The sequence below is a fragment of the Talpa europaea genome, assembly GCF_964194135.1.
Source record: "Talpa europaea genome assembly, chromosome: 3".
Classification (NCBI taxonomy): domain Eukaryota; kingdom Metazoa; phylum Chordata; class Mammalia; order Eulipotyphla; family Talpidae; genus Talpa; species Talpa europaea.
The window spans coordinates 72118744-72146233 of record NC_140069.1 but is presented as its reverse complement, the minus strand read 5'-3'; the positions used below and the strand labels follow the sequence as shown (position 1 = coordinate 72146233).

Sequence of the window (27490 nt, the reverse complement as noted above, 5' to 3'; positions counted from 1 at the left end):
AAGGTGAACCTATCAGAAGACATTAGGAGAGACTAAACAGGCCAATTCACTGAAAATGGACTGACTCCCTGACCTACCTGCTCTAGGATTTGTACAAGATAATGAGCATTGTAGTCTTAAAAAATACTAAAGAATAAAGGACAAGTGTCCAAAACATTTAGGAGCTGACAGTATTAATCCAAGGACCGATACTGTGGTTGCCACAGCTGAGACAGGTGAAAGGCCACATTCTAACACCGTAAGTTTGACAAAGCTAGGCCACCGAGAATGACAGGAAATGACCGCCCGCTACTGAGAGCTTTTAGTGCCTTTTAAAGTGTACCACTATGGAAAGCTGTGTGGAGGTTCTTCTAACTACTAAAAATGGAGCTACCATATGAACCAACAATTCTACTTCTAGGAATTAACTCAAAGGACACAAAAACATTAACTCAAAAGGATACCTGTACCCCTATGTTTGCTGCAGCACTATTTACAATAGGTAAGATATGGAAACAACCCAAATGCCCAAAAAATGAAAGACTGGATCAAAAAGACGTGGTACATATACACAATGGAATACCAAACAGCAAACAAAAAAAGATAAACTCATGCCATTTGCAGCTAGTTGGATGGAGCTGGAAGGAAGATTATGTTCACTGAAATAAGTCAGAAGGACAAAGAAATAGTTTCAAATACAGGAGGAATAGAAGGGAACCCAATAAGGGGCCAGGAAAAAAATAATAAATTAAAAAAAATTAATGTCTCTATAAATCAGAGACACTCTGCAGGGGCGGGGGAGGGAGACGGATCACAACAGGGGAGGGAAGAGCACAAGGGGCTGTGGTGATGTGCACTGGTGAGTTGGTGGGGGGAATTTTACAGGGACTACACCTGAGAGGGGAAAGGAAATATTGTTCACAAAAATGAACAATGATGTAAAATATATATAAGTAAATTTAAAAATAAAAACAAAAATAATAAAGTACTTCCAGACACTATCATTTGTATATCAAAGTAGTCCTTTTTCAGCTTGTCTTATTGGGAATGGAATCATATGTTTCAGTGTTCTATCGAATGAAAAAAGTAAACATACAGATTTTGAAGAGGAAAACATGCATGCCATGTGCTCATACAAACATAGAAAGATGCATGCCCAGTGATACTTATACAACTTTATTTGTATATATGTCACATACAAATATGACAGGAACTCCACAGGGGTTGGCAACTCAACTTTACTTAACAGAAAATCATTTCTCAAACGTCAGCACAGCTTCCAATTTTTAATCTCTGAATCAAGACACAAAAATATAACACTACCACCGGCCCTACTCAAGGCCAAGAACATAAGTGCAAGCCTGGGGGAGTCCAGCTTCTGACTAGTCCTGGACCCTGAGTCTCAATTTTCTTATCTATAATATGGGCATGATATGGGCATTTAGCAGAGATGACCCTGTTCCATTTGGCAGGCTATGCTTTGTGGTGAACACAGTGACATAAGCCTAAACACAATTGAAAGAGACCCAACATAAACTCTGGGATCCCAGAAAGCAGCAGAGTGGAATCTGAGGCACAGGCTGGGAATGACAACCAGAACAGTTCCTTCTTGATCTCCTGCCCTCCCTTCCCAGACATTCAAGCTGTCCACAAGAAGTTCTTTATTTGGTTTAATGAAAAACGCATGCTTTCTGAATTCAAACACACTGACCCCAATTGTCTGTCAATGGACATTCAGGCTGCTTCCATGTCTTAGCTATAAATATACAGTATAAATAATACTGCTATGAACATTCTGGAAGGTACGGCATTTTTTTTGTTGATGGCTTCACATTCTGTGGATAGATGTCCAAAAGTAGGATTGCTGGTCACATGGGATTTCCATGTTTAGTTTTCTACGATAAATCCAGACTGTTCCATAATGGTTGCACCAGTTCACAGTCCCACCAACAGTGTTTTGGGTTCCCTTTTCTCCACATCCCCTCCAACACTTGTTGGGGGTCTTTTTAATATGTGCCATTCTCATGGGTGTGAGGTGGTATCTCATTGTAATTTTAATCTGCATCTCTCTTCTTAGAAGTGATAAACATTTTTTCATGTTTTTTGGCCTCCTGGATATCCTCTATGGGGATTTTCCTGCTCAGATCTGCTGCTTTTATTATTTTTTTTTTAAGATTTATTTTTATTTATTTATTTATACAAGCACTGGGTACAGTCAGAAGCGCGGGAGGGTGAGAGAATTCACCAGAGCCAGAGCGGGGAGCAGAGCAGGCAGAAGGACTGAAATACACTGCTGAGGGGAGCAGCGGGCTGCAGGAGAGGTCTGCGCTCCATGTGGGACCCTCCTCTGGTGGCCGGGGAGCAGCCGGGGATTGAACCGGCACTACAGAGGCTGCAGGCAGCCTCGCAACCCAGCGCTCAACCGCTGCGCCACCAGGGAGGCCCCAAGGGATTTTTTTTTTAATTATTAAATTGTATGCATTTTTTATATATCTTGGATATTAATTCTTTATAAATTACCTATTATGTGAATGTTTTCTCACATTCAGTAAGGTGTCTAACTGTCCTGTATTGTCTTTGGTTGCAGTGAAACTTTTTAACTTGAGGAAATCCCAAGTGTTTATTTTTGTTTTTAATTCCCTTGCCATGGTGGTAATATCTTTATTGTTGATATCATGAAATGTATCACCAAGGTTTTCTTCCATGTATTTTATTGCTGTGATCATAATTAACTCTTTAATCCATTTGGAGTTTATTTTTGTATATGATGTTAGAAACCAACTTTATTCTTTTATGTGTGTCTTTCCAATTTTCCCAGCACCATTATTAGAGAGATCTTTTTCCCGTTCATGGCTGTTTTATCATAGATTAGATGCTGGTGTGTACAAGGATTTATTTGGGGGCTCTCAGTGTTCCATGAACACTGACCCGAATTTGGCCAAAGAAAACAAAGATACCTGGATGCTCACCTCACGTGCTTCTTACTTTTCAGGAAGCGATTTCTGGGACTTCACAAGTGTTCTCCCCACACAGCAATCCATCCTCATTTATGAAAGAAACCATGAAATTGTTTAGTTGGTCCTACAGGCAGGACTCAAAGGGCACTGACCGTGTCTGAGGTGCTGTCAATCTCCCACAACTTCTTAGGGCTCCCCAGGGGTTCAGTTGGGCACAACATGCATTTCCAAGTCCTCTAGCCTCTTCAGGAGCCGGCGTTCTATGCGCCCATCTCCACACATAACAGTGGGTTCTCCCGTGAAAATAATGTGCCTTCTCCAGAAGGGGCGACTGGCGGGGGAAAGCACTATGCCGTTTCCCGGTCCTGTCCTAGCTTATTTCCTTCCCCACCAAGGTGCTGCTTCCTCCAGCATGTCATGCACCCAGCTAGCTGAGGAGTTCAGGGGCTCAGATCTGTCCTTCTGCAGCTGCAGGACAGTCAGTTCCATGTCAGACCCCCACACCTCCGCCCCTTATGGCAGGGCTCCAGGCATTTAAGGAATATCAGCTAAGGATGGGGAGAAAGATGACTCTCTCTCTCTCTCTGTGTGTGTGCGTGTGTGTGCGTGTGTGTGATGTCTTTTTAAACCAAGATAAAAAATCCTTATCAGTCATTTTAAGAAATGATAAGCAAAAGCAAAAAAAAAAAAAAGTGGAAAAATCATATTTAAAGTGCTTTCCATGTAAAAGTAAGAATTTAAGAGGTCCAATTGAATACACACACAAGTAAAAAAAGAAATGACTTTGGGGCTGCATGCTAAAGTACATTTAACATTTAAAACTCTTGTAAGTCAGATTACAAGATTCCAAAGGTAGAGGCATCTGGTCCATCTTTGGTCAATGTTACTGCCAAATTCTGAATTCACCTGAAATTCAAAAGATTTCTTCCCTCTCCTTCTCCCTCCCCCCTCTGCCCACCCCTTGCCCCCCACACACACACACAGAAGTGTATTCCATAGCCTTGACAAGCATCCCTCCTGGTTCTAAAATTATGCAAGACACTTATTCTACCGCAAGTAAGCAATTTATGTGAGAGCAGTAGTGCGTACTGGTCTTCTGCATTCTCTGTGAATGATGGGCTAGCACAAGTAAGTGACTGAAGTTCTGAGCCCTCCTTACACATCCGCATACCAGATGAAGGGGGCAAAAGAGCAGATGGGGCATGGGCATCGTCCTCCAGGAGCCCTCCAGACCTGGGCTGCAAATACCTGAGCTGAGTCTTCTGTTCTGTCTGCTCTGCAAAAAGCTGCAGTGGAGGGATGGCTTCATGTGATGCCATCAGAAAACCACCATGTCTGTTCTCAACTGGGCCCGGGCTACCTGGCCATCCTACCATGCATGCTCCACACCTGTCCCCATCGGTCAGGAACAAACTTGTCATTCCCAAACCTACCTCTGCTACTCTGATACCATCTTTTACACATTTAGAGAAAACGGGCAAGTGGAAGGAGACTTTCTTAATTTGCTCCCCTCATGCTCAGAATTTTTTAAATTTTTTAAGTATTTATTTATTTATTTATTTGTCTGTTTGTTTGTTTGTTTACACAAGAACTGGGGTACAGGCCAGACACACAGGAGGGTGAGAGGATTCACCAGAGACAGAGCGGGGAACAGAATAGGCAGAAAGACGAAATATAGTGCTAGGGGCACAGCGGGCGCAACAGGAGAGGTCCACCCTGCCATGAGGGACCCTCGCCAGCCGGCCGGGATCGAACTGACACTGCACAGGCTGCGAACAGCTTCACAGCACTGCACTCAACCACCTGTGCCACCAGCGGAGGCCCTACGCTCAGAATTTTTAATCTATGTGGTCACCCAAGACTGCCTGCTCCCCTCCTTTTTCAGATGCAAGGCTCCCTTTTCTGGAAATGTAATCCCTCTTTTATGTGTTTTTGACTCTGTTGCCCTACAGCAGACATTCAGAACCTTGAATGCACAGGGAATCACCCAGGGTGCTTTTCCTACCAGCCCCAGCCAGAGCTTCAGATCACCCTGACCCTGGTCTGCAGCCTGCATGAGAAGCACAGCCCTTGTGGGACCTGCACAGCCTAGCACCATGTTGTCACCATCCTTATCTCTTGGTCCTCTGTCTTCCTTTTACTCCATGCAAGAGTGAGCAACTCAATACCTCCCCTTTCTCTGCTCCCAGATCTCCATGCTGCTCCCACTGGGTTTGCCTCTCCAGTATAGTTTGCTCCTGGTAATTGCAAATGTCTCAGAGGTACTAACAGCCAAATGCTGTGCTTTCTTCAGCCTTCAATCTTCCTGGATCTTTGCCACCTTTGAAACTACCCCAATCTCCTACACTCCTTAACCCTCAGCCATTTTAGTCTTCATTATCTATCTCAATCTCCTTACCCATTGAGTGTTCCCCTCCATCTCACATTCTCTAGCCATCCCATAATCCCTGTTGCCTTTACTACCTACCTACATCCTAGATGAATCTTGTCTTCAGCGCAACCTTTTTCAAAAAAGAAATACATGATGGAAATGAAATTCAAATGCATGATGAAAATTACAATGTTTAAGACTGAATTGCACCCACCAACCTACCCTTTTCTTCCTCTCCTGACTTCCCTGAATATTCCTCAGCCTTCCAGGTCATGCCTGTCTCTCTACCTACAATCTTATTCCCCCGTTAGCTTTCTTCTGCATGATCTCCTTTTACCCTCGACTTCCCCAGTAACTCTGTGGCAGCCTCCTGGTGACCTCGATGCCTCCATTTTCCCCACTGCAACCCACCCTTCCTGCCAGACATTTTTTTGAAGCAGTGGGAATAGAGGTGTCGCTCTATCTTAAGGATGAAGCCAAACTCTTCAATATTACAATTGAAATGGGCCTTCACCCTGTGGCTTCAATAATCAATTCCCCACCCCAAACCACACCTTTCCAATAAGGGACCTAAACTAATGGGTAACATTTCTCCAAATCATCAAGAACATCTCTACTTCCAGGTCATTGTTCATCTGCTCCATCCACGTGGAATGCCTTTCTTTTTTTGTCTTCTTCTCCAGCTCCAGGTCTTGTCTTAACCATTTACATTTCAAAGAGCTAATCCAAATACCATCTCTTCTAGGTGACTTCCCTTGATAGTCTGTAGGTATAATTTACATTGCACCTGCAATTTGGTTGTTTACTCATCCACCGATAAACATCTTTGAAAGTTGGCCTCATAAATTAATCTTCTGTTTCCATAATCCAGCACTTGCAGGGGCCTGAATGGTGGACTACAGGCAGCCCAGCAGTAGAAAAGAACCTGACACTTCAAGCTGCATGGACTTGGCACAAAGGAGCTGGGAAAATATGATGGTCTAGGATTTTCTACATCTATATTCCCTGCATTCTGTCCCCAACCTCTTCCTGACTTTTGTTCATTTAAACAAGTGTAAGAAAAAAGAAAGGTTCTCATTAGACAGAAATCCCATACAACAGTCTAGACATGAAAAGTACCATTGTACGTACAACTTCCCCAAGACACTCCTGCGGGAAAAGGAAGTTCGAATTTCTCTGAGAGCTGAAAAATTTTCTGTGTGCTTTGGCCTGGCTCTGGCAACTGGGTATCTCCCCAGACAAAAGGTCAACAAAATGCTAGATGATCTGAAATTTGCAGAATAAACAGGAGTCCTGACTCTCAACTGCTTTCCAAAGCTTTAGGCAGCAGGTGTGGGCAGGTGTTCAAGTGAGTGAAGTTGAAGCTTAAGTAAAACTACTGGAATTATACCTTTGAAGGCAACACTCCCTACCTTCAAAGGAATGTATAGGCTGCCACTTGGCATTCTTAAAGACATTTTTGGTGCCCCCCCTTTTTTATGAGTTCTACTTCATATACCTGCATCATCGCAACATGTTACACATGCAATCAAGATTCTCTCTCACAGATGCTTTTCTTCCATTTGGCTATGACCAATATTACCTTAAATCTACCACTTCCAAGTTATTAATTAGTAATACCCCAAGGTTAGGGAACTCAAGGTCAAAAAATGAGGGTGTCATGATTCCTTTTGTCATCCCATTACTATCATGTTCTTTCAAGAACAAGCATATGAATCAAAAAATGATGAAGAGCCTAAACCCAGCCCTGGCCTTGCCCCAGCACTGACTGATTTCAGTAAGACACCACTACCAGAGAATGCAAAGGGCAGCAGCTATAACTTGATTTAAAAAAAAAAACCCTCATGTAGAGAAGCAGGAGCATGTTATTCTCCTGAGAGAATACAAGCGGTATTTACATTAAATCAAGTACTTATGGATATACCTGCAACTTTCAATTCAAGACAGATGAGACAAAAGTAAAACTAAATTGCTTCCAGAACACGTTAAAGAATCTAAGATGAAAATAAAGCAAACACCTGTTACGTCTTGCCAATTGTTATTTCCTACATATTTTCTTATAAGTGACAGATTTACAAGAAAATATTTCCAAAGAGCAATGCAGAATGTGAGCACCAGAGAGGGTACAGATTTGCAGGTACCTTGACGGATGCCTGGGAAGAGAGCAGCCCTGTGAGAATGTGGCAGAAAAACAACCACGGTGGTTTCTTACAGCCAACATTAAGTACAATACAGCCTAGGAAAGCTAGCTGAATATAATTGTAGATGAAATTTCAAGGGGGTATCTTTTAATCATGACATATTAAGAGACTAAGCAACACCAAGATACCACCACTCAAATCTAACCCACATTAGTATTTTCCCAAATTTGCTTAAAACTTTTTCTGTTTAAAACACATGGCAGGGTCTCCCTGGTGGCGCAGAGGTTGAGCACTGGGTTGCAAAACTGCCCGCGGCCTCTGCGGCGCCGGTTCGATCCCCGGCTGTTCCCGGGCCACTGGAGGAGGGTCCCACATGGCGCGCAGACCTCTCCTGCCGCCCGCTGCTCCCCTCAGCAGTCAGTGTACTTCGGTCCTTCTGCTCTGCTCCCCGCTCTGGCTCTGGTGAATTCTCTCGCCCTCCCGCGCTTCTGACTGTACCCAGTGCATGTATAAAACAAAAACAAACAAACAAATAAATAAATAAATAAATAAATAAATAAATAAAACATGCCTCTATTTAAAAAAAAATAAAACACATGGCAGTACAGATAGATCTGAACCCTCCCTTATCTTATTCCTCTTCCACTCTTCCCAGGGGCAACCAGTACCGTGGAAATGGTTTGCATTCATCCACACTTTTATGATGTATGTATGAAGTCATAAACAACACAATCAAAAAGTGGATTTTCTGGACCTAGAAGAAAAAAAATGGGGAAAGAGCGAAGAAGCATTTGATAAAAGAAGCGCAGAAGATGACGTGCACAGATAGAATGTGTTATATGTTGTGACATCTGATAGATGTGGTATTGCCTAAAGAACAGACAGATCAGTAGGAAAAAGATAGTTCAGGAAAAGAAGCTAAAAAAAATGTAATGGCTATGTCAAATAAAGATATTTCAAATCGGCGAGAGGACAACTGTAAATACTCACTCCCAAAGAACAACAAATTTTTCAAGACTTAACAGAACACTGCATAGGAAGATAGGCAAATGACCAATAAATATCTAAAAGTAGGTTTAACTGGCTTAGTTATCAGGAACAAAGAAAACCACAGACGAATACCAACAGAAGGCTAAAATGAAAAAGCCAGAAAACACTTAGTGTTGGCAAGAGTCAGGAGCAAATCTCTGCAAACCGTGGGAACACCATTAATAGTGTTTACTACAGCTAAACACACACCCCTTCCACGATGCAGTCATTTCACGATATGCCTAACAAAAGACAAGTACCAAACACTCAATGCTCCCAAGAACCAAACACCAGAAACTACCCAAGTGCTACTTAGCACTAGATGGATAAAGACAGCAAGCTCTGGGGACAGGAGAAGCAGCTGGGCAACAGTGCGAGGGCCCTCCCAGGTCCTAGTGGTGGTTTTTTCTTGACCTATGTTCAGTTTACATGACGTGTAAATGTAAACTGAAATGTAAACTGGTAAAATTCTCGAAGCTGTTCATTTATACCATATGCATTTTTCTATATCTTTATTACACTCGGATTTTAAAAATATGAAAAATAAAGCTTTTAACAATCATAATTTCTTTAATAATATTTCACTAATGTTAATAAGGGTTCCTGAAAATAAACACTCATAAACAGCTAGTGGAAATCTGTTACTATATTTCTTGGAGCTAATTAGGTAAGATGTATGAAGCACACAGGATGTTTAAATATTTTCATCACATCCTCATTGACAACTGGAAAAACGAAAGAAAAATGTAAATGTCCAATGACAGGATTGGTTGTATAAATTACATCTCCACTAAAGACAAGTTGGAGAAGAGCAGAACAAGACATGGAAAATGCTCACACACACTCGCTGACCAGAACATGGATATATATATTATATGATGCAGAAAATGTACATGGAGGAAATAACCGGAAATAACAAAGATTATCTCTGGCATCTCTAGGTGAGACACATTCCTGTTTTTCTTTATGTATTTCTGAATTTCCTAATAAGCAGGTATTCCTTTCATAAAAAAGAAGCATGTAAAAGAAGAGGAAAGCAGAAAGTGATGTGTGTATTTCTAAGATCTCAGACTGTGGTGAGCAGGAGCCCAGATACACATGGTTAAGTGAGAACTGGCTTCTTTCTTCACACTTCAATGGTTTCCTTTGTCATTCAAACACTTTCGAAAATGCATTATTTTAATAATGATGAACCATCTCTTCTTCTTTACCTGGCTTGGGGAATCTTCTTAAGGAACCTTCTGGCCTTTGTTATACTTTTTCTTATGTTGTATCTCAACAGCAACAGTAATAAAACTCCCAGCCTCTGCCTATGAATTTCATTCTTAAAAAATAACTATAAATATGGGTTATTGAGAGGTTCAAAGTTTCCAGGCTTAGTAATCAAAGTTCATTATACTTTTCTTTTGTTTCTTTTTTCACTCCAAAGGGTTTAAAGCAACTAAATTAGAATCAAAGAAATTTGCAAAAGCTCTCAGCGAAGCAATGATGAAATACAACTACATAAAACCAGATGCCAAACAGAAAACTATGCAGAGCACTCGGTGAGGAGATTTAGGAGAGGGCCTTGATCTGGGAAGAGTTAGTCACACAAAAGCCAAAATGCCCCTTCTAGCAGTGCCAATGCCACCTCTGCCCAGGTACTCCCAGGAGGATGAGCACAGAAGGTTGGATCTTTAATGGGTGACGCCAGGTCTCAGTCAAGAACATGCACGTCTCAGATTTCAGAACAGCAACTGTCTTTGTGGCAACTACCTGTAATTATGAGCAATTCAGTCAAAACTAAGCAAAAATCTCCTTGGATTTGCACATGAAACTGATACTATAAACTGCTCTTCAAAATACTTGAAATTGTTCTGCCTTAACAATGTGGTCTAAACAGTCTCTCGATGGCTTTTATTTTAAGATGGACAGGTACATGTGATTTATACAAATTGATTTCAAGAGAATTGTGCATTTTCCTTTCTAAACTTGGAGTATATTAACACATTCCTATCAAGCTCCTCATATTTACCTGACATCTTTCCTGTCACTTTACATTCTTGTAAATTCCTGTGGAATTCAAAGTGAATGTCATACAGTGTTTCTGAGGGCAAGAGCTCTTTAAATCACAGACCCATGCTCCTCATTTACAGAGATAGTGAAGTGCAAGCAAAATCTCTCAAATTCTTTTTTTTTTAAATCTCTCAAATTCTTAATATGCAACCCTATAAGGTAAGCTGGGTCAAAACCATTGTTATCACATCACATCTTATAAGAGAAAAATTCACCTTTGTGGTCCCTAATCACTAAGAGGTCTCATATCCTCAAAGACAATTCTAAACTTTCAATATTTTCCCCAAAAAAAGTTAAGAGTTCCAAATGCTATGTGTAGAGAAGAGGACTGGGAAACAATGGGTCATGAAACTTCTTAAGATCCTAAAGAAAGAGAACACAGGCACATGCCCTTAAAACAGCGCATGAAAGAATTTCAAGGGGTTCACTCATTTTCTCAAGGGTTCCAGGCTTGCCAATTAATCCCCATGGGTAAAAGATGGTCCAGTTCTCTCTGAGGTCACTATGGGACGGAAGCAGTCGCCACTGTGCTCCGTGGCATTCATTTCTGATTGCATGGAGCCAGGAACCAGGACACTGACATTCACCTTCCTCAGATTTCCAATCAACATTTACTTTCTCTTATTTAAGCACATATAATCTCTCACTTGTATTTGAAGATGAAAGTGCCCCAAATTACAACAAGCTACAAAATAATACTAGCATTTATTTATAAGGCTTTTATGTATCATTTGTATGGGCATGTATTATGAAGTTTCTATATTTGAAGACTGACTTTCCCTCTGCTCCCAACCCACCCCCAGCAAAGTGGAAACCACTAATCTAGTCTAGAATTATCACTGAGCAATATTTTGTAGTCTGGTCCCAGCTAATAGACTCACTTTTTCTTATGGAAAGAAACGTTTTTTTCTTCTAACAAGTCACTTTTGGAAAGAATAATAAGCAAAAGACATATCTTTAATTAAACTACAAAGTCCTTTTTAAAAAATGGGAAGAGATAAGGGATTTAGAAACTACCTTCTATCCCTTTCTTTATATCTGTTGTTGGAAAGAAAGAGAATCAAAGTATAGGCACTTTTTATATAATTAAAGTAAGGCCCAGCAAAATAGCAGCATGCTGCCCCCCCCAAAATAAACAAACCAACTCAAACAAGAGGACTACCTCGTTTTAGACCAACACCAGTTACCAGCCAGAATAAGCAAAAATGGACATTTCCTGCTGCAACACTGCATGCAAGTTGCCACTCTCAAGTTATCCAGCCAGTTAATCTCTGATTTTTCCAATATCCAGCCAATAAGTATCATATATTTGTGCATGCTTTCGTATTTGTGTGCTTCCATATTTGTGTGCATGCTTTCATACATATATATAATTTTTTTTAATTCACCTGGTTTTTTGGGGTCAAACTAATGGATGAAAATATTCTCAATTTGTATGAAACTGATCAAAGAAAGTGCTTTGAATTTATGTGAAAAAGTCTCCCATTAAGATGGTAGCTATTTTTTTTTCAAACATGATTTCTTTTAATTGCGGAAAAGAGCCCAAAGGCTTTGTCAAGGGGCACATGTTTTCTATAAATCAAAACATAAATAAATGTGAGGTTATTTCACTAGGCATACATATGGTTTTGCTAAGTAAACTCTATTTATAAAACATTGTTAGCCTCTACCGGAACTGCTGTCAACATTTATAGGAAAGGAACTTTTCTACTGCCCTGAAACTTGCCAGGATTTGAAACCAAGCCTAGAAACATTAGTTTGCTAAGGCATATTTGATTTAAACTTAATGTGAAATGGCCACTGTATTTTCCAATCTTTAAATGCTCAGAAGAAATCTTCCACTGAATATTAGATTCATATTTTGCCAGAAAATACTAACATTGCTAGAAGTTCCATTATTCTAACTATGCCATTGTTCTATCTTTCTAGAAGTTCTCTTTTGGTTATAGGCAAGAAAGAGTCTGGGTTTATTCATCCTACTACTGCCAACAGAACAAAAATATTCATGAAAGGGGAGTCTTTAAAAGCTTAGTATTCATAATTGCCTCACTATCTTCTCCCAAAGCCTCATTTGCATGATCTCTTCTCTTTAGATACTCATCCTAAACTATAAACACACATTTATCAGTCATACTCAGAGAGAAGTTCTCAAAATGAAGTTTTCTGTGAAAGGAATTAGCTATAAGTAAGCATGAGGCAACAGTCCTTGCCAACCAACAGTAAACCACAGACAGTAATAGCAACTTTAATTTACATTCTTCATTTTCCATTCAACTTTTCATTCTTCGACTCCAGTGTCTTCCAAAACAGATTTTTTTCCCAATACTTTGGCAATCAATCCCTACTATAGGTGGATCTAAGCCAAAAGTTACAGTACATTCAGTTCCAGAAGAGATCCCTTGAACTCTGTCTTCTTTTTTTTTTTTATGATTTCCTTTCAAGTTACATCTTCTCCAGTTACACGATTTGTCACCTCTAAATATAGAGTGCCATTTATTTTTGTTTTTGAATGTTAAGGGGAAAATGTTAAACAGTTCCATAGAAATAACTAGCAGAATTTTTAAAATCCTAAATTTCAAAGGTAATAAAACATTTAAATATATTTAACAATTACCTAACTCATAATTACCTGTATGTGATTAAACTGATTTGGAAATAATGTAAATGTTTTCACTGCTGAATAGCATCCCAATTTATATGTAGAATTCCAAAGTACTTTCCCCAATTTGCACAGAGAATTCTATTTTTCCTTTGCAGCATGTTTAAAGGGGAAGGCTGTTTTTAAAATGCAAGCATAGTTCCAATAAATTTTAAAATAGACAAATATGGATCCAGAAATAATATAGAATATTTTCTAGATCATTCATTTATATAATCTTGCAGCTTAAGTGCCAGTTACCCTAATGGTAGACAGTAATGAATCTGAAAGTACAAGGAAAGGCAGAAACCTCCAGAACTTCTGTTCCTAATCAATCACCAGAGATCAGTGACATCACTGGAGCCTTTGATCACAGCTCCTCTTTCAAGCTCAGAGGGGACAGGATTGATCCTCGCTGGCACTGTGGATGGAGAAACACCTAGGAATACAATTCACCCTGAAACATGAGGAGTCGTCAGCATCTCTTTCCCTTCTTAAAGAGGGACAGAGAGCACATTCCAGAGCAGCCTAACACCAAACAATAGAGCCACCTCCTTAAACCCAAACCTAATTCCCATCTTACTAGGATTCCCAAAGCTCATTAAGAGCAAAAGGACAATAAGCTATTTTTCTTTCAGGTTGCTCTTCCTTACTCACTCTACCTACCAGGATGAGCCCCAAATCCCATCACTGGGGGGGGGAGGAAAGGATCTGTGGACTTTTTTTTTTTTTTTTTACATCTCCCTACTACCAAGCACTTAACTCAGAACCTCCCCTTCCACTTTTGAATCTTATTTAATGTGTCTTTACAAAAGATGCTAGTTACCCTACATTGGTCATAAAGATATCTCGGGAATGTAATGTTGGCTTCTCGAATTTCAAAATACTTGGATTGCAATCACTTGGTGTGTTCTGTTCTGGTCTCTTTGGGGATAAAAAGTTTAATTGACTTTTACTTTACTCCCACTGTTGACGTTTCTTTCCCTCCTTATTTGTAATAAGACTCTAATTGAGCACTGTGAACACTGGTAGAATGTAGTTTATTATCTCCCTCATCAGGTGATCAATGATTTCATTAATAAGACAGATAACAAAACTGTCATATCATCGACACTGTTATGAAAGATGATCCTAGCTTCCCGCTCCATTTTCCAAGGTCCAGGGTTCTCTGTGGCAGCTCTGAATCCATTCAATATTTTCCACAGACAGAGAAAAGTGAAAATCCATTTTGAAACCAATTTCAATTAGGATCCAGAAGCTGTTATCACAGGTGTCGCAGAATGGGCCCGTAAGTGGAAATGTCGCCTATCCATTCTGAAATGAAACCTTATCAGGGGCTACAAAGATGGCTGGGGACAGCCTATCTGTAAATTACTTTTCGTCCTGTGTTAACTCAACCTTAGTCCTGTCATATGGAATTCTTTCCATCCACTAGTAATAATCTAATGACTAACTAGACACAGCGCCCAAATGGCTTTCAGCTGCACCGGCTGTCCCCTTCAACATGGGTACAAACGCAAACACACTCGGCCGGCCGGCAAGCAAAGGGATAGTCGTGCTTTAAATGATAGAACTAAAAGTTGATTATGGGAAATAAAAGAAGCCGGTCTCCACCCATTGCATTCCTGGTGATTTTTCAATTGCAAACTGCGAGGACCCGTTATTTCATTAATGCAGCACCCAAGTAGTGAGGCTTTTCTCTCACATCTTTCAGTCTCCTTTTAGCAAATTATCCCATGACGGCGGATTTATTCAGTCAAAGACCTCGGACTTTGAGAGGCAACAAAAGAATCAAGAGACTTTCTGGTCCACCTGCCTGGCGAATGATGAGGCAGGGAAAAGTCTCCCCCAGAGAAACCAATCAAACCATTGTGTGGCACAGTCAGACCTTTTCAACTGTCAAGCCAGAGAGCAGGGGAAGAGATGAAAGGACTCGGGATGAAGCTACCATTTACGGAACCATGTGGGAATGGTCTCCTAAGATTTAATAATTGGGATGGAACTCAACTTTCTACAACTAAATGGAAAAAAAAAAAAAAAGAAAGAGACTGAGAAGAGGAAAAGAGTCAAAGAAAGGGGGGGAAAAAGAGCAAGAAAGTTAAAAACAGCAGCGTAAGTCAGAGTAGGAATAACTTTTATATAAAAATTTTCCCTATTGAGATGAAGCAAAGGGGAAAAAGAATGTTACAAAAAAAAAAAAAGAGAGAGAGAGAAAGATTTAACAAAGCCTTTGATATTTTTCCTCTAGGTTACAGCTACATTAAATGTTCTGATTCTTACCTTCTAGTGCAATTAATTCATAGTAGCAAAACAATAACAAAAACGCCCTCATTAATATGACTGCCTTGTAGTTTAAAATATAAAATGGCATTTTAAATTGGCCTAAATGGAAACAATGAATTGACTGGACACTCTCCACTGGCAGAGACACGAGATAATATATTTCTGGGTAGTTTTCAAGAACATTTTATTCTACTACAAATTTAACATGAAATACTTGAATAGAAAGAAAAAAATAATAGTAAGTCTTTCTAAAAGACCCTAAAAAATAGATATTTTTAAAACATTAAATAGACATCAAGCAGCTACTGCAATTCTAATGCTTTCTGTCATTACTGGTTACCCAGGTGGTACTTGTAATTATGCTGAGTTTATTAAACAAGCATTTGTCAAAATTTTGGGGTGGGACTGGAACGGTTCTGCATCTTGATTGTGATGATGGCTACATGACTTTACCACTTTGTCAAAATTCAGAACTGAGCACCAAAGAGGGTGGATAATACCACAGGCAAATTTTTTTTAAACACACACAAAAAAATGATAGGAGTTGTATTTGGAAAGATTGCCACATAAACAAGGTAACAGAAAGGCTTCTGCACTCATCATTCAACATCACGCTACCTCCCTCACGGCCTGAGACCCCTGGTGGTACCCAAAGTCCGCCTAGAATCCGCCTGCATGGAAAAGCCAGCTCCCCGGCCCTGGGGCTCAAAGTGGTGCAAGGCAGAAGGCCACACTACTTCTCCAAAGGGAAACTGTCCTCCACAAACTCCATTTCAGCCCTGATCTTCCACTCCATGGTGGTTGTCTCTGATTCTGACCAGTTTTAATTCTGGAAATCGCTTATCACTTGATCACAAGTGAGCAAAAGCAACCCAGGAACTTTCCACAAGCAGAACACAGCGTGTTGTGGCTTTTTTGTATTCCCAAGTTTGGAACACTGTTGGCAAGACATGGTTGACATTTATTCCTAATTTATCTGAGCACCTATAGATTGTCTTTTCAGAGGGAAAAATCCAATAGTTATATACAAGAGAAAAATGGAGCCTTGCCTTCAGGGAAGCGTATTAACACAGAATTACTGATTTCATCTCATTCTTTAAATGAGTACTAATAAATAAGAAGTAGGCCTTAAATTTGCTTTCTTAAATCCAAGCTGGTGCCAATTTCAGGAACAATATGAAGTATTCCATCATGACCCCAGCAACCTATCACTTGTACTTGTCTGTTGAGCTAAGCCCTGATGACCACCACATTTAAGGATTTTCTGTTTGAAAAAACACTCTGATTCTCTCTATCAGATTGAAGCTTAAACACTCACAGATTATTAACAAGTAATTTTGTGCTAAAAGGAGTGAGATAAAATATCCGAAGGAGGCCATTACTATTACTAATAATAGCTTGGCTACTCAATGTTGAGCCTCAGAGATGTTAAACAATTAAAACAAGGTCACAGAGCAATTAGGGAGAAGAGTTAGGGTTCAAACTCTGACATCAACACTACTGCTGTGCCATACACACCCTTGCTCTCTCTTTCCTCCTGATCGAGTATAGTTCTGGCAGGTCTATGTACCATGAAGGCTAATTCAATATCTGCTCAAGCCTCCAGGCACAAAACACTGAATTGATGGTGGCGGGGAAGGGGAGGGAGACAAACCAGGTGCTACTCAAGTGTAACTAAAACGTAAAAATTAAATGTTATGTGAGGGAGGGATGACTAGCTGGAGCACAGGACGTGTTTAGGGCCGTGGAATTAGTCTGTGTAATACTTTAATGGCAGACAAATTACATTATACTATTGTCAAAAACCACAGAATACACAATACAAGCTGTGGAGCCTAATGAAAACTATGGACTTCAATTAATAATAATAGTGCATCACTAACAATTTATCCTTATAACAAATGAACCCCCCTAAAACAAGATGCTTATGATAGGACAAGTTGGGGGAGGCAGAAAAAGAGGGGCATATAGGAACTCTGTACTTTTTCTGTAAGCTTAAATCTCTAAAATACAGTCTATTAATTAAAGTTTTATTAGAAAACACACCAAAAAAATCAAGTCTATTAAGTACTTCCCAAAAGGATATAAAAGTATGTGCAACAAGAAGGAAAAAAGAAACCAAGGACATGCCACATTTGAGAAGAACTGAAACATTCACTGAGGTTAGAGAAAAACTTCCCTTCAATGGAGAAACAACAGGTACAAAGACAAAGGGCCCTTCAATTCAGCAAAAGCACAGCCATAGGTAGTGCAATCAGACTGGAATGTCATATTGGAATCAGAATTTTTTTTTAAAGATTTATTTATTTATGCATACAAGAACTGGGGTCCAGGCCAGAGATGTAGGGGTGAGAGGATTCACCAGAGACAGAGTGGGGAGCAGAACAGGCAGATCTACTGAAATACACTGCTGAGGGGAGCAGTGGGCGAGGCAGGAGAGGTCTGCTGCACCATGTGGGTAGCTCCCTGGCCGGGGATTGAACTTGTGCTGCAGTGGCTGCAGACAGCTTCACAGCGCTGTGCTCAACCCCTTGTGCCACCAGGGAGGCCCCCTGGAGTCAGATTTCTGGAAGAACTCTAAATATTAAGTAGAACTATATTCTACAGACAGCTGGGAATCACTGAAGGTTCTGGAATAGGAGTGTAGCATAAGTGGAACCATCAAGATTGATTTGGGGGGAGCAAGTCCCATGAGTGAAAAGGAAGAAAACCGAAGGTATGGCGATTGGCTAGATGCCTTCCTTACCTGTCTAGGCATGAGGTGGTGAGGTTTTAAATAGTAGTAAGGTGGGCTTAAGGGATGAGGAGGTAAATAATTACAGAGGAAAATCTAAGAGGGCCTCAAGACTGGTAGGACACAGGAAGCCTGAGAAGGGAATAGGGTCAAAGGCGACAGTGTGGTTTCAAGCCTGGGTGACCACAAGAAAGGTGATATGCTTTGCCACAATAAGAATATAGATGATGCTGGAATTGGGGGACATATAGAACTCAATAAAGCCAGTGCTCCTATGAGAATCAGATTTTTCATCATTAGTTAGTTGGTTTTAAAACATGAAATCTCTCTGTGATAGTATAAAATCTAACTCTAAAGCAAAACCCTGTCACTAGCCTAAAAGGAAACCGTTTACTCCAGGAAAAAAAAAAAATCAAGAAAATCTAAATTCTAATACTAAGGCATATATTTAGTGGTAGTTTTTCAGGTTAAGGAAGTCAAAATAGGGTCTCCCCAGTGGCGCAGCAGGTTGAGCATGGAGCTGTGAAGCTGTCCACAGCCTCTGCAGTGCAGGTTCTATTCCCGGCGGGCCAGGGTGATTCCCACCTGGTGGGGCAGACCTCTCCTGTTGCACCCGCTGCTGCCCTCAGCAATGCTTTCTGTCTGTCTAACTGTTCTGCTCCCCGCTCTGTCTCTGGTGAATCTGCTCACTCTCCGCACCTCTGGCCTGTACCCCAGCTATTGTACAAAGAAAAAAATAAATCTTTAAAAAAAAAAAGCAAGTCACAGTAAATTTCCTTACACTTATCTTCCCTGTTTTCTGGCTGAAGAAAGCATATAGAAGGAACGTACAGAATTTCTTGGTGTTTCTCAGTCCATCCTTCCCAAAGATGTACAAAAATGGTCATAATTGGGCTATGTCGAAACCTCTTTACCTATTTTTCAGATTGAGTCCAACAAATTCAAAATTACGTTTGCATAACATCTTTCCCTTAATTTCAAAAACCATGTGTATTTTCAAGAAAACACAATCCCTTTGTTTTGGATTCATATCACTTAAGTCACACACATGCTTTCTCCTAAATAACAGTAGCTGAGATTTGCTAAGCTCTTCCCATGTGTTGTGCTTATAGAACAGTCAGTCATTACCTCACTTAATCCTCCCAGAGATCCCGTGAAGTGGGTCTAATTGTTATCTTGCTAAACAGATGAGGAAACTGAGACTTTGAGAAGTTAATCTGTCCACACTCATAAACCTATTCCTTGTTGATGCCAGAACTCAACCAAAGCTTTCAGATCCCAAAACCTGTGAGTGATTCTCTAAGCAACACCCTAAACCATGGACATCCATTTTATCTAACCGTCCTTTCCATGCAGGATATGGGATGTGACCAGGAGAAATGGGTTGAACATCTAAAGGGACAAGACACCCAAAACTCCCAACCTATTCTTTGTATGGTGAGAGCTATCCTCCCATTTCTGAATAAATGGACTTACCATTAAGAAGGTGAAGGGGACAAGAGCTGTTGGAAAAGAGCAGGCAATGAATTTCCAACTGTCAACAAAACTAAGCCAGCTTACTAACTCAGGTCAACACCACAGTTAACAACTATCGATTGGACATTTTTTTTTTTTTTAACTGCAAGGCCAGGAAGTAACCAAAACTTAAAAAAAAAAAAAAAAAGTATCTCCTTACATATTTACAGATTTCAATATTTTCCCTTTCTAAACTTCCAAGGTTTTTTTTTTTTTTTTTTTTAGTAGGAGAACCAAGCCCTTTCTAAGAAAATAAAAGTGAACTGGGAACTTCCTCTCCGTTATTAATCCATCAACTTTGGTTTCATATTACATCACCATTAGGGTGATAATTTCTGTTTTCTATCACTTTAAGGTATGTTCCCAATAACTATCAGATCTGATAAAAGATCCCCAAGATCATAACCTACATACGTTTATTATTAGCTTCTTTTTTTAAAGCAGAGTAGTAGGTTAATAAGAAATATCAGATTACGTCTTCAAAAAAAAATCACAAGCCAAAAAATAAGATAATACACTTCAAATTGAAGAATCAGTATTTACAAGTCACTAAATGAGTTTTATAGCATTTTGAGAATGCTTAAAAACACTGAAAGATCTAGATCAAAAAATTTTTATTAGGTTAAAAAAAAACACAACATAAATCTTAGAAAATAATGAGTTCATATCAGAAACAGATTAGTAAAGCATTTTACTAATAATATTAATATACTGTCGGTTTTGGAGATTTTAAAGTAAACAATGACACTGAATATTTGAGCACATAATTTATATACGAAAGACATTGTTAAATACCCAAAAAAAGATTACTTACATCAGAAACGTACTAAATATTCAGAAAACTAAATGCCTCCTTATTTCTTTAGTCATTTATGTTTAATAAATAAAACTACAGCTTAAAACCAGATTATGACACATGACACATACATCATGGTTGCTGGATAAGAGCAGTGAATGCTTCATATGTTGACACAGGTTCCTAAGCATTACAAAAATCCTATTTGCCTTGTCTTTTTTCACCACACAAGGCTTAGAACAGTTTTTCATTTGCGTTATTTTAAATTTCAGTATTACGAGGCAAACTCTTACCTAAAGTGCTGTTCCAGCTTTTTGAACTATATACCTTTTAGTTGTGTTTAAACAAACCCGTATATGAATGTTATTCTAAGAGTAGATACTTAGCTGAGAAAAGTAAGAAAACAGATCTGTAAGGACACGCTGTGGAATGTGCATGGTTTGGCTGGAAGGCTCACAATCAGGAACAAATTGCAGCACACAATGGCTGGAGAAGTTAATTAAGTCAACCTAACACAGCACCAATAAGAAAACTTTTGTTTGTTTTATTTTAGTCATGAAATTGTGGATAGGTGAGAAAAACACATATATCGCATCCCTTTGGTTCTTGGTGCTGAACTCATTTTTCATTCTTCATTTATAAACCCCTGAATTTTAGAGCTTGGTAAAGAAATATAAGAAGCCCCTGGAAACAGGAGCAAATCAGTACTACCTATTACAGGAGTCAAATGATTTTCATGTCCTTATTGTAAATAGCATCAGTGCAGAAATCCAAGCACTCCGAAATGTTTGAAGAGAAAAGACAGAAAGAAGACAAAACAGACAGATGACCACAACGACAGTAGCCACCAAACAGCACACAGTGCACCCACCTTTGAAAGCCACACACACACACCCCTCCCACCCAAGCAGGGCACAGGGCCAAAGCCCACAGACGAGCTGTGCAATCACAGCAGAGTGAGAAGCCTGAGCCAGGTAGGAGCTTGCAGAACAAAGCAGAGGCCGCATCATTCCACCCAGAGGTGATCCCAGAGCAGTAAAAGGACTGTGAAGTAGTTAGGTGAAACTTAGAGAGGACGCTAAGATTATTCCAATTACTAGCACTGCTTATATAGTAAAGCAATCACAAATGAAAAAGGCTTGTTTTCCTTTTTCTTGAAATAAAACTGGCTGGTTAGACAAGATGGCCCAGCTGGGTTGCAATCTATCTTTTAAAAGATCATTTCCAGGTTGTTTTTTTTTTTTTTCTTTTAATCTGATGGGGTCTTTATGCTATTCCAAAATAAAAAGTAGTAAATCCTTTAGAATAAACAGAAACTGAAAAAATGATTAGAGGTGGCAGGAATTCTAAACTCACTATCATTCAAGCATGTGCCCTGCAAACTTGACTGATGAGGGTTTGTCCCCAAACCGGATGGATTTTACAGGCCTTTAGGGGACCGAGTGCATCAAGAGCACAGCTGATCGGGGTAGGAAGCTGGTGGGAGTCTGCTTTAGGATTCAGATCTGTGGTTATTTCAGACTGCTGGACTAACTTTGTATAAATCACTGCTGCTCCCTCTTGGCTAATGTTCCAAGTGGCTACCTGGCAACCATGTAGCTGGTGATGCTAATCTGTGCCTAGTCACCCCAAACAGGCTCATATGGGAACCCATAGTCGGAGTAGTTCAAGATAATGGCAGCAGCACCCAAACCTCCCCAGCCTGTGGCAGAGTGCAGGAGGGGCAGAAGCAGCAGCACTTTCACAAGAAGACCACTGTGATGAATCTTCCGAAATTCACAGAAATAACAGAGGCCAATGGAGGCCAGAGTGAGAGTCACCTTCCATCAACCCAAACTGGTTCTCACACATATACACATGCTCAACTCGTGTTTACACACACACACACACACACACACGCTAGAAATAGAACCAAAAGGTGATGTTTTGTGAAGCGTAATTCTCAGAAGATACTGATTCCTACAAAATTACTATTTAAATGACCAAATAGGCCAGTGGGTAGGGCATGAAAAAAAAAAAATGAATGAATGACCAAATAACCAGTACTGATTCTAGTTCTGAAACACTGAATTTTTCTAATTTTTACAAATTTCAGAAAAAACCCTAAGGGTAACATTCTTTTAAGGAGGCAATGATGTATTCTATAACCACACTGGAAGAATAATGCAACTATCTGGTTCAATTAAAATAAACTCCAGTACCAACTTTAGATATCACAAATAAAGGGAGAAATAGAGATGCATTTTCATTAAATATATAAAGTAAATTCACTGTTTTAACTCAGACAAATATATCTCCCTGAGGGTCAATTCAAAACTGACCTCACTGGCCAGCAGCTTTAACACCAGCTCCTCCCTGCTCCAGTCAGGGCAGTAATGACCTTCGGGAAGGAGAGATCAGTGGGGAGCCCATAGTACCATCCAGGACAGGAAAGTGAGGTGTTTTTACTGCTCATCTGCTCTTAAACTTTCTTCCCAAAGAGAGTCTGAATCTCCAATCACATGTAAAATAATGTATATCAACCTAGGAAAACCTTTCTTGGAATAAATAAAGTATAAGCCCAGAGGGATGGAGGGGGTTAGCAGACTGGCTCATGCAAGTCAGTGTATCCAGATACACAGTGTCCAGGAACCCAGAGAATGGACCAGTTCCTTCTTCTTGGGGCAAAGGGAAAAGCCCGGTATAATGTGGAAGGGCAGGGTGGCTAGAAAGCCACAAAAAGCAAAAGGCACTAATGGCCTATAAGAGTGGAAAATCGGGGAAAGGAAGTGAAGGTTACATTAACCTATTCAGTCTGTTTTTACCAGAGGGGGCTCTGGAATTTATTTTCAATGCTCCATGCTTGAATTGAAATGCCTCTCAACACTTTGCTAAAATATTAAAAAACAGAGCGTAAAGAACAGTGGCTTTACGGTATCTCTGAACGTAAGTTAAACTTTTATAAGCCAACTGCAAAACCTGTATGCCAAACACTGGTGCTATCTTGAGGTTCAACTATGAACAGATTTTAAAACCCTTCAGAAAGGAGCACTTAGTGTTGGTGGAGTGGAGTAAAATTGTTCATTTTTTTGGAAAGGGGATGTTTGTATCTTTTATAATAACTGGTAACTAATTATTTCAAAGAGTGCAGACTTTCCATGTGACATGCAAAGTATTCTGAACTCCTGTCAGGCTAATCAAGATGATTTCCAAAATATCAACATAAGAACCTCCTATAATAAATAGCCCATCACGTTTACACCTCAAATTAGAAAACTGGGAAGAGAACCTGTAGTTGCAATACCAAAAGAGGGATTAACTATAGTCTGCCCCTCCCCCTCCCCCTCAGACTCCAACCCATTTGCTTTCTCTAGGCTCTCAGAGAATAAACACCAGTCCAGGTGCAAATGCTCAATCATAAGAAACGCAGAGAACATAAAAATGACTGTCTCTTGACTGTTGGTAATCCCCGTGGCCGCTCACCATTGGAAGTGGTGCTGGAGGCCACGGCTTTCTCGCTGACATCTGGTCGAGTGGAGCATTTCACTATGGAATTCTCAACCTTTTTCTTCTCAGTGGTCATGGAGCTGTGGGACTGGGCCTCCATGGTGTCTTCTCATTACTTCAGCTCTCTGCTACCAGGAAGGCCTAAATAAAACAACAGCACCATCAACTTCAAATAGGGATGAAAAAAAATCACACTTAAAGAGTTCATGTCACCTGTCTGTCATCTGACAAAGCATCTAGCACTTTAGCAAATTCAAAATCTGGAAGCCCCTTCCCCACAGGTTTTCTTGCAAAATTGCCTCAAGCCAATCAAATTCTGTCTACACAAGCAAAAGGAGAACAGAAAAATGTCCAAAATGTGGGGCTTTTCCCAAATTCCTACTGGGCATTGTAATTAAATGGTCTGAATATCTCAATTTTCAACTGTGTTGAGAATGTGAAACGCAAGTGTCACATTACTCTTTAAAGCCACATCTACAAATGTCTCTTCAGGTGGCTGCCTTTATAGTTAGAACCATTACGACAATTTTCTAAAGTAGGAGGTTTTAATTATTACATGTTTTAAAGAATAACAGAAAATTTCACAAATGCCAGCCCATCTCAAGGTTCTGAATCAGATGATATTCCAAGCCCAGTAACCCAGTGATCTCTGCTTCCCTCACTGAAATATCCGAGTTGAACTATGCCTCTTAATCTTAATTTGTTCAGAGAAACCAAACTTTTAAAACTTTCTTGAAACATGAAAACATTTTAATTCGCTTGAGCAACATTTTTTAAACAAAAAAGATGATAGAACAACACGTCTTGATCTCAGAGGAAAAGTCCAAAGATTGCCAACAGCAAAACGGGCCCACTTAAAAAATATGAAAACTCAGCTGAGAGCATGTGCAGTCCGTCAGTGTCTTTCACTGGCCTCTTTCAGGTGATAATTGCGCTAAACTCATCTTTCATCAATTTTCACTCTATTCGGTTCATATTCTTATTTTGCACTCAAGCTCTCTACACCCACAAAGAATACAAGAAAAAAATGAAAAGTACCCTCTCCAGGATGTTTTCTTGAAGTTATCTAAATTGCAACACTCATGGTATTCCTTCAGTTGAGTAAACTGTGCATTTTCTACACTTTGCAGATGCTACTGCATTCAATCCACAACAATGATTACAGAGAGAAATAAAACAAGCAAATGCTAAAAGATTAAAAGAGTTAAAATACCAGAGCCAATATTTTTAGTCATCCTTAACTTAAATTTGCAAGGGAACTGCAAATTCTTTCTTTATTGTACAAGAAACTTCCCCTGATCTGGAATTTGAATGACTAGAGAAAGCTTAAGACTCAGAGGCCACAGGGTCCTGCAGCAATGGCTCTTCCACTAATTTTAGTTTCTTTTCCTTGATTAAGTAGTGTCAGTCACTGTAAAAGACACAGGTTATTTAAGAACAGCTTTTCTAGAGGAAAAAAAAAAAAAGAAAGCATGATGTAAAATTTAAATATCAATTATAAGACCCACTCCAAATCAGAAATGTCCCTCAAAGAGCTCTGACAAACAGTGAAGAAGCTGCAGAATTTCTCCCTGCAGGGCAGCCACTGTGCAGGATCTAGAAGACTCCTACTTGAATGGCGCCCCCTGGAGTTCTCCTGTGACTCAGTTTCTCATCTGTCCCGTGAGAGAATTTCAGAGGGATTTAACCTTCTGTGGAGGAGTAAAGTTAAAATTATGGCTCCTCCCCCATCCAACACTCTTATATACAAAAGCATACATTTAACCTCTGATAGATCACAAGTCCTCCAAGCTTTTCCTCAAATTCAGATAAAAAAATCTTTGAATGAACATTTTCAACAGTCCCTTCTAATTCTAACCAACTCAGAATTGATTCTCTATAAGTTTCAATGCTTTCCCAGGTAATTTAAATGTTCTCCATGTTTTTGTTCAATGATAGGTATCCAGTAGAGGAGGCACTCTTTTAAGTCTTTGGTGCTGGATAAACTAGTGATGAAATGAACCCCAGAATACTGAACTCCAGCAGCCAAAAGGAAATATCCCTAAACAGACCACATGCCCCTTGAGGACAAGCCCCAAGCTATTTTCCTAATAGCTCCCACCTCTAATATTTGCCAAATAAATGGACCAAGCAATGACCCTGTGACCCAGATGACTCCAGTGTCTTGAATCTTAATCATCACTGGTTAATTTATATACCATTTTCTTAACTATCCAGTATTTCTTTGAAAACTGGCAAATTATATAAAAACTAAACAACTGAACAGAAATATTTAATCAAATGCTTTATTCTCAACCATTTTAATTATGCAAGCATTCACTACACTAGTTTCCCTCTAAACACACATGCTGTTTTATTGGTGAGATTTGGATGGAGTTCACTCAGTTAAAACTGCACACAGAAACAAACTAAAAGAACAGAAAAACACCTATGAAGAGATGGGATAGCTACTCTTCCTTCGCTAATTAACACCAGTGAGGAGACAAGTCACCCAAGTTCCCTGACAAACTTGGTTTTCTTGGAGTTGTTGGTTTTTCCCCCAAGCAAAGGACTTCATTTTAACAAAGCAATAAAACTCTCCAAATACTCATCACCAGAGAGAGAGGCTCAGTGAGAAGAGGTAAAGCCCCAGGCACTGACTGAAATTGCACTAATTAATGGTTTTAGAGAATACTAATTCCTACTCCCCCTCTTTTGAAATTGATTTTTAAAAAATAGGTCCTTGGTCACTCAAGAATCTACCCCTTCTTCTATTTTGACAACTTATTTTTGGATCTCATTAGTTAGTAACTAATTATTTAAAAGTGTGGTTTATGCTTAGAACAGGGCTATAAAAATGGCAACTTGCCAAGGTAGACATCTGCTTCCTGTATATCCCTATAAATTATATCAGTTATTTTACTAATAAAAACACAACTTTCTCGTGTCAGTCAAAAAGGAGAAAGTTTTAACATTCTAGGCTCTCACACCTCATCTAAACTATACACCAAGAGTTAGTGAGCAGAAAAGAGTGTCTGCTTTTATCTGTGGAGACGGCTTTTTTCATACAATATTAAACCAAGTTTGGAAACTTAATCTCGAGTTGATAAATGAAAGAATGAGGTAAAGAAGTGAACAGAATAAATGCCTGATGGAATCCTAAAACATACACAACTGGGGGGGGGGTGGTGTAAAACCTGAAATTTCTTAAATATGCAAGTATAACTTTTTTAGAGGAAAACTTTTAATTTTTGCTTCTCCTAAAAGATTTTTCTCTGAGGCCAACACACTACTGGTTTTTAGACATGAATGAAATGACCCCCCTCCCCCAACACAGTTTCCTTTTCATAAAACTCTACACTGTTGTCCTATCTCTTATACCAATACAATATCACATGCAATGTTTGCTGCCTTGGCCCTTGACTTAGTATCCTTATGGGGGAAAAAACTGTTTAGCTGATTTGAGTCCAGCAACTTGAGTATATGGAAAAAAAAAAATGCAACCAAGGAAAACTGCTCTAATCATA

General features: G+C 39.6%; 1 protein-coding gene across 1 annotated transcript in view; it reads right to left on the bottom strand.

The window, feature by feature from the left end:
• The window catches only part of GLI3 (GLI family zinc finger 3), a gene marked incomplete at both ends in the record, with an annotated part of 271835 nt that extends 247751 nt beyond the window's left edge, over nt 1-24084 (bottom strand). The window contains one exon of the mRNA XM_084230035.1: nt 23961-24084. Coding sequence (XP_084086161.1) covers nt 23961-24084 — 124 coding nt within the window. The remainder of the gene's footprint in view (nt 1-23960) is intronic.
• Between the last annotated feature and the right edge of the window lie 3406 nt (nt 24085-27490).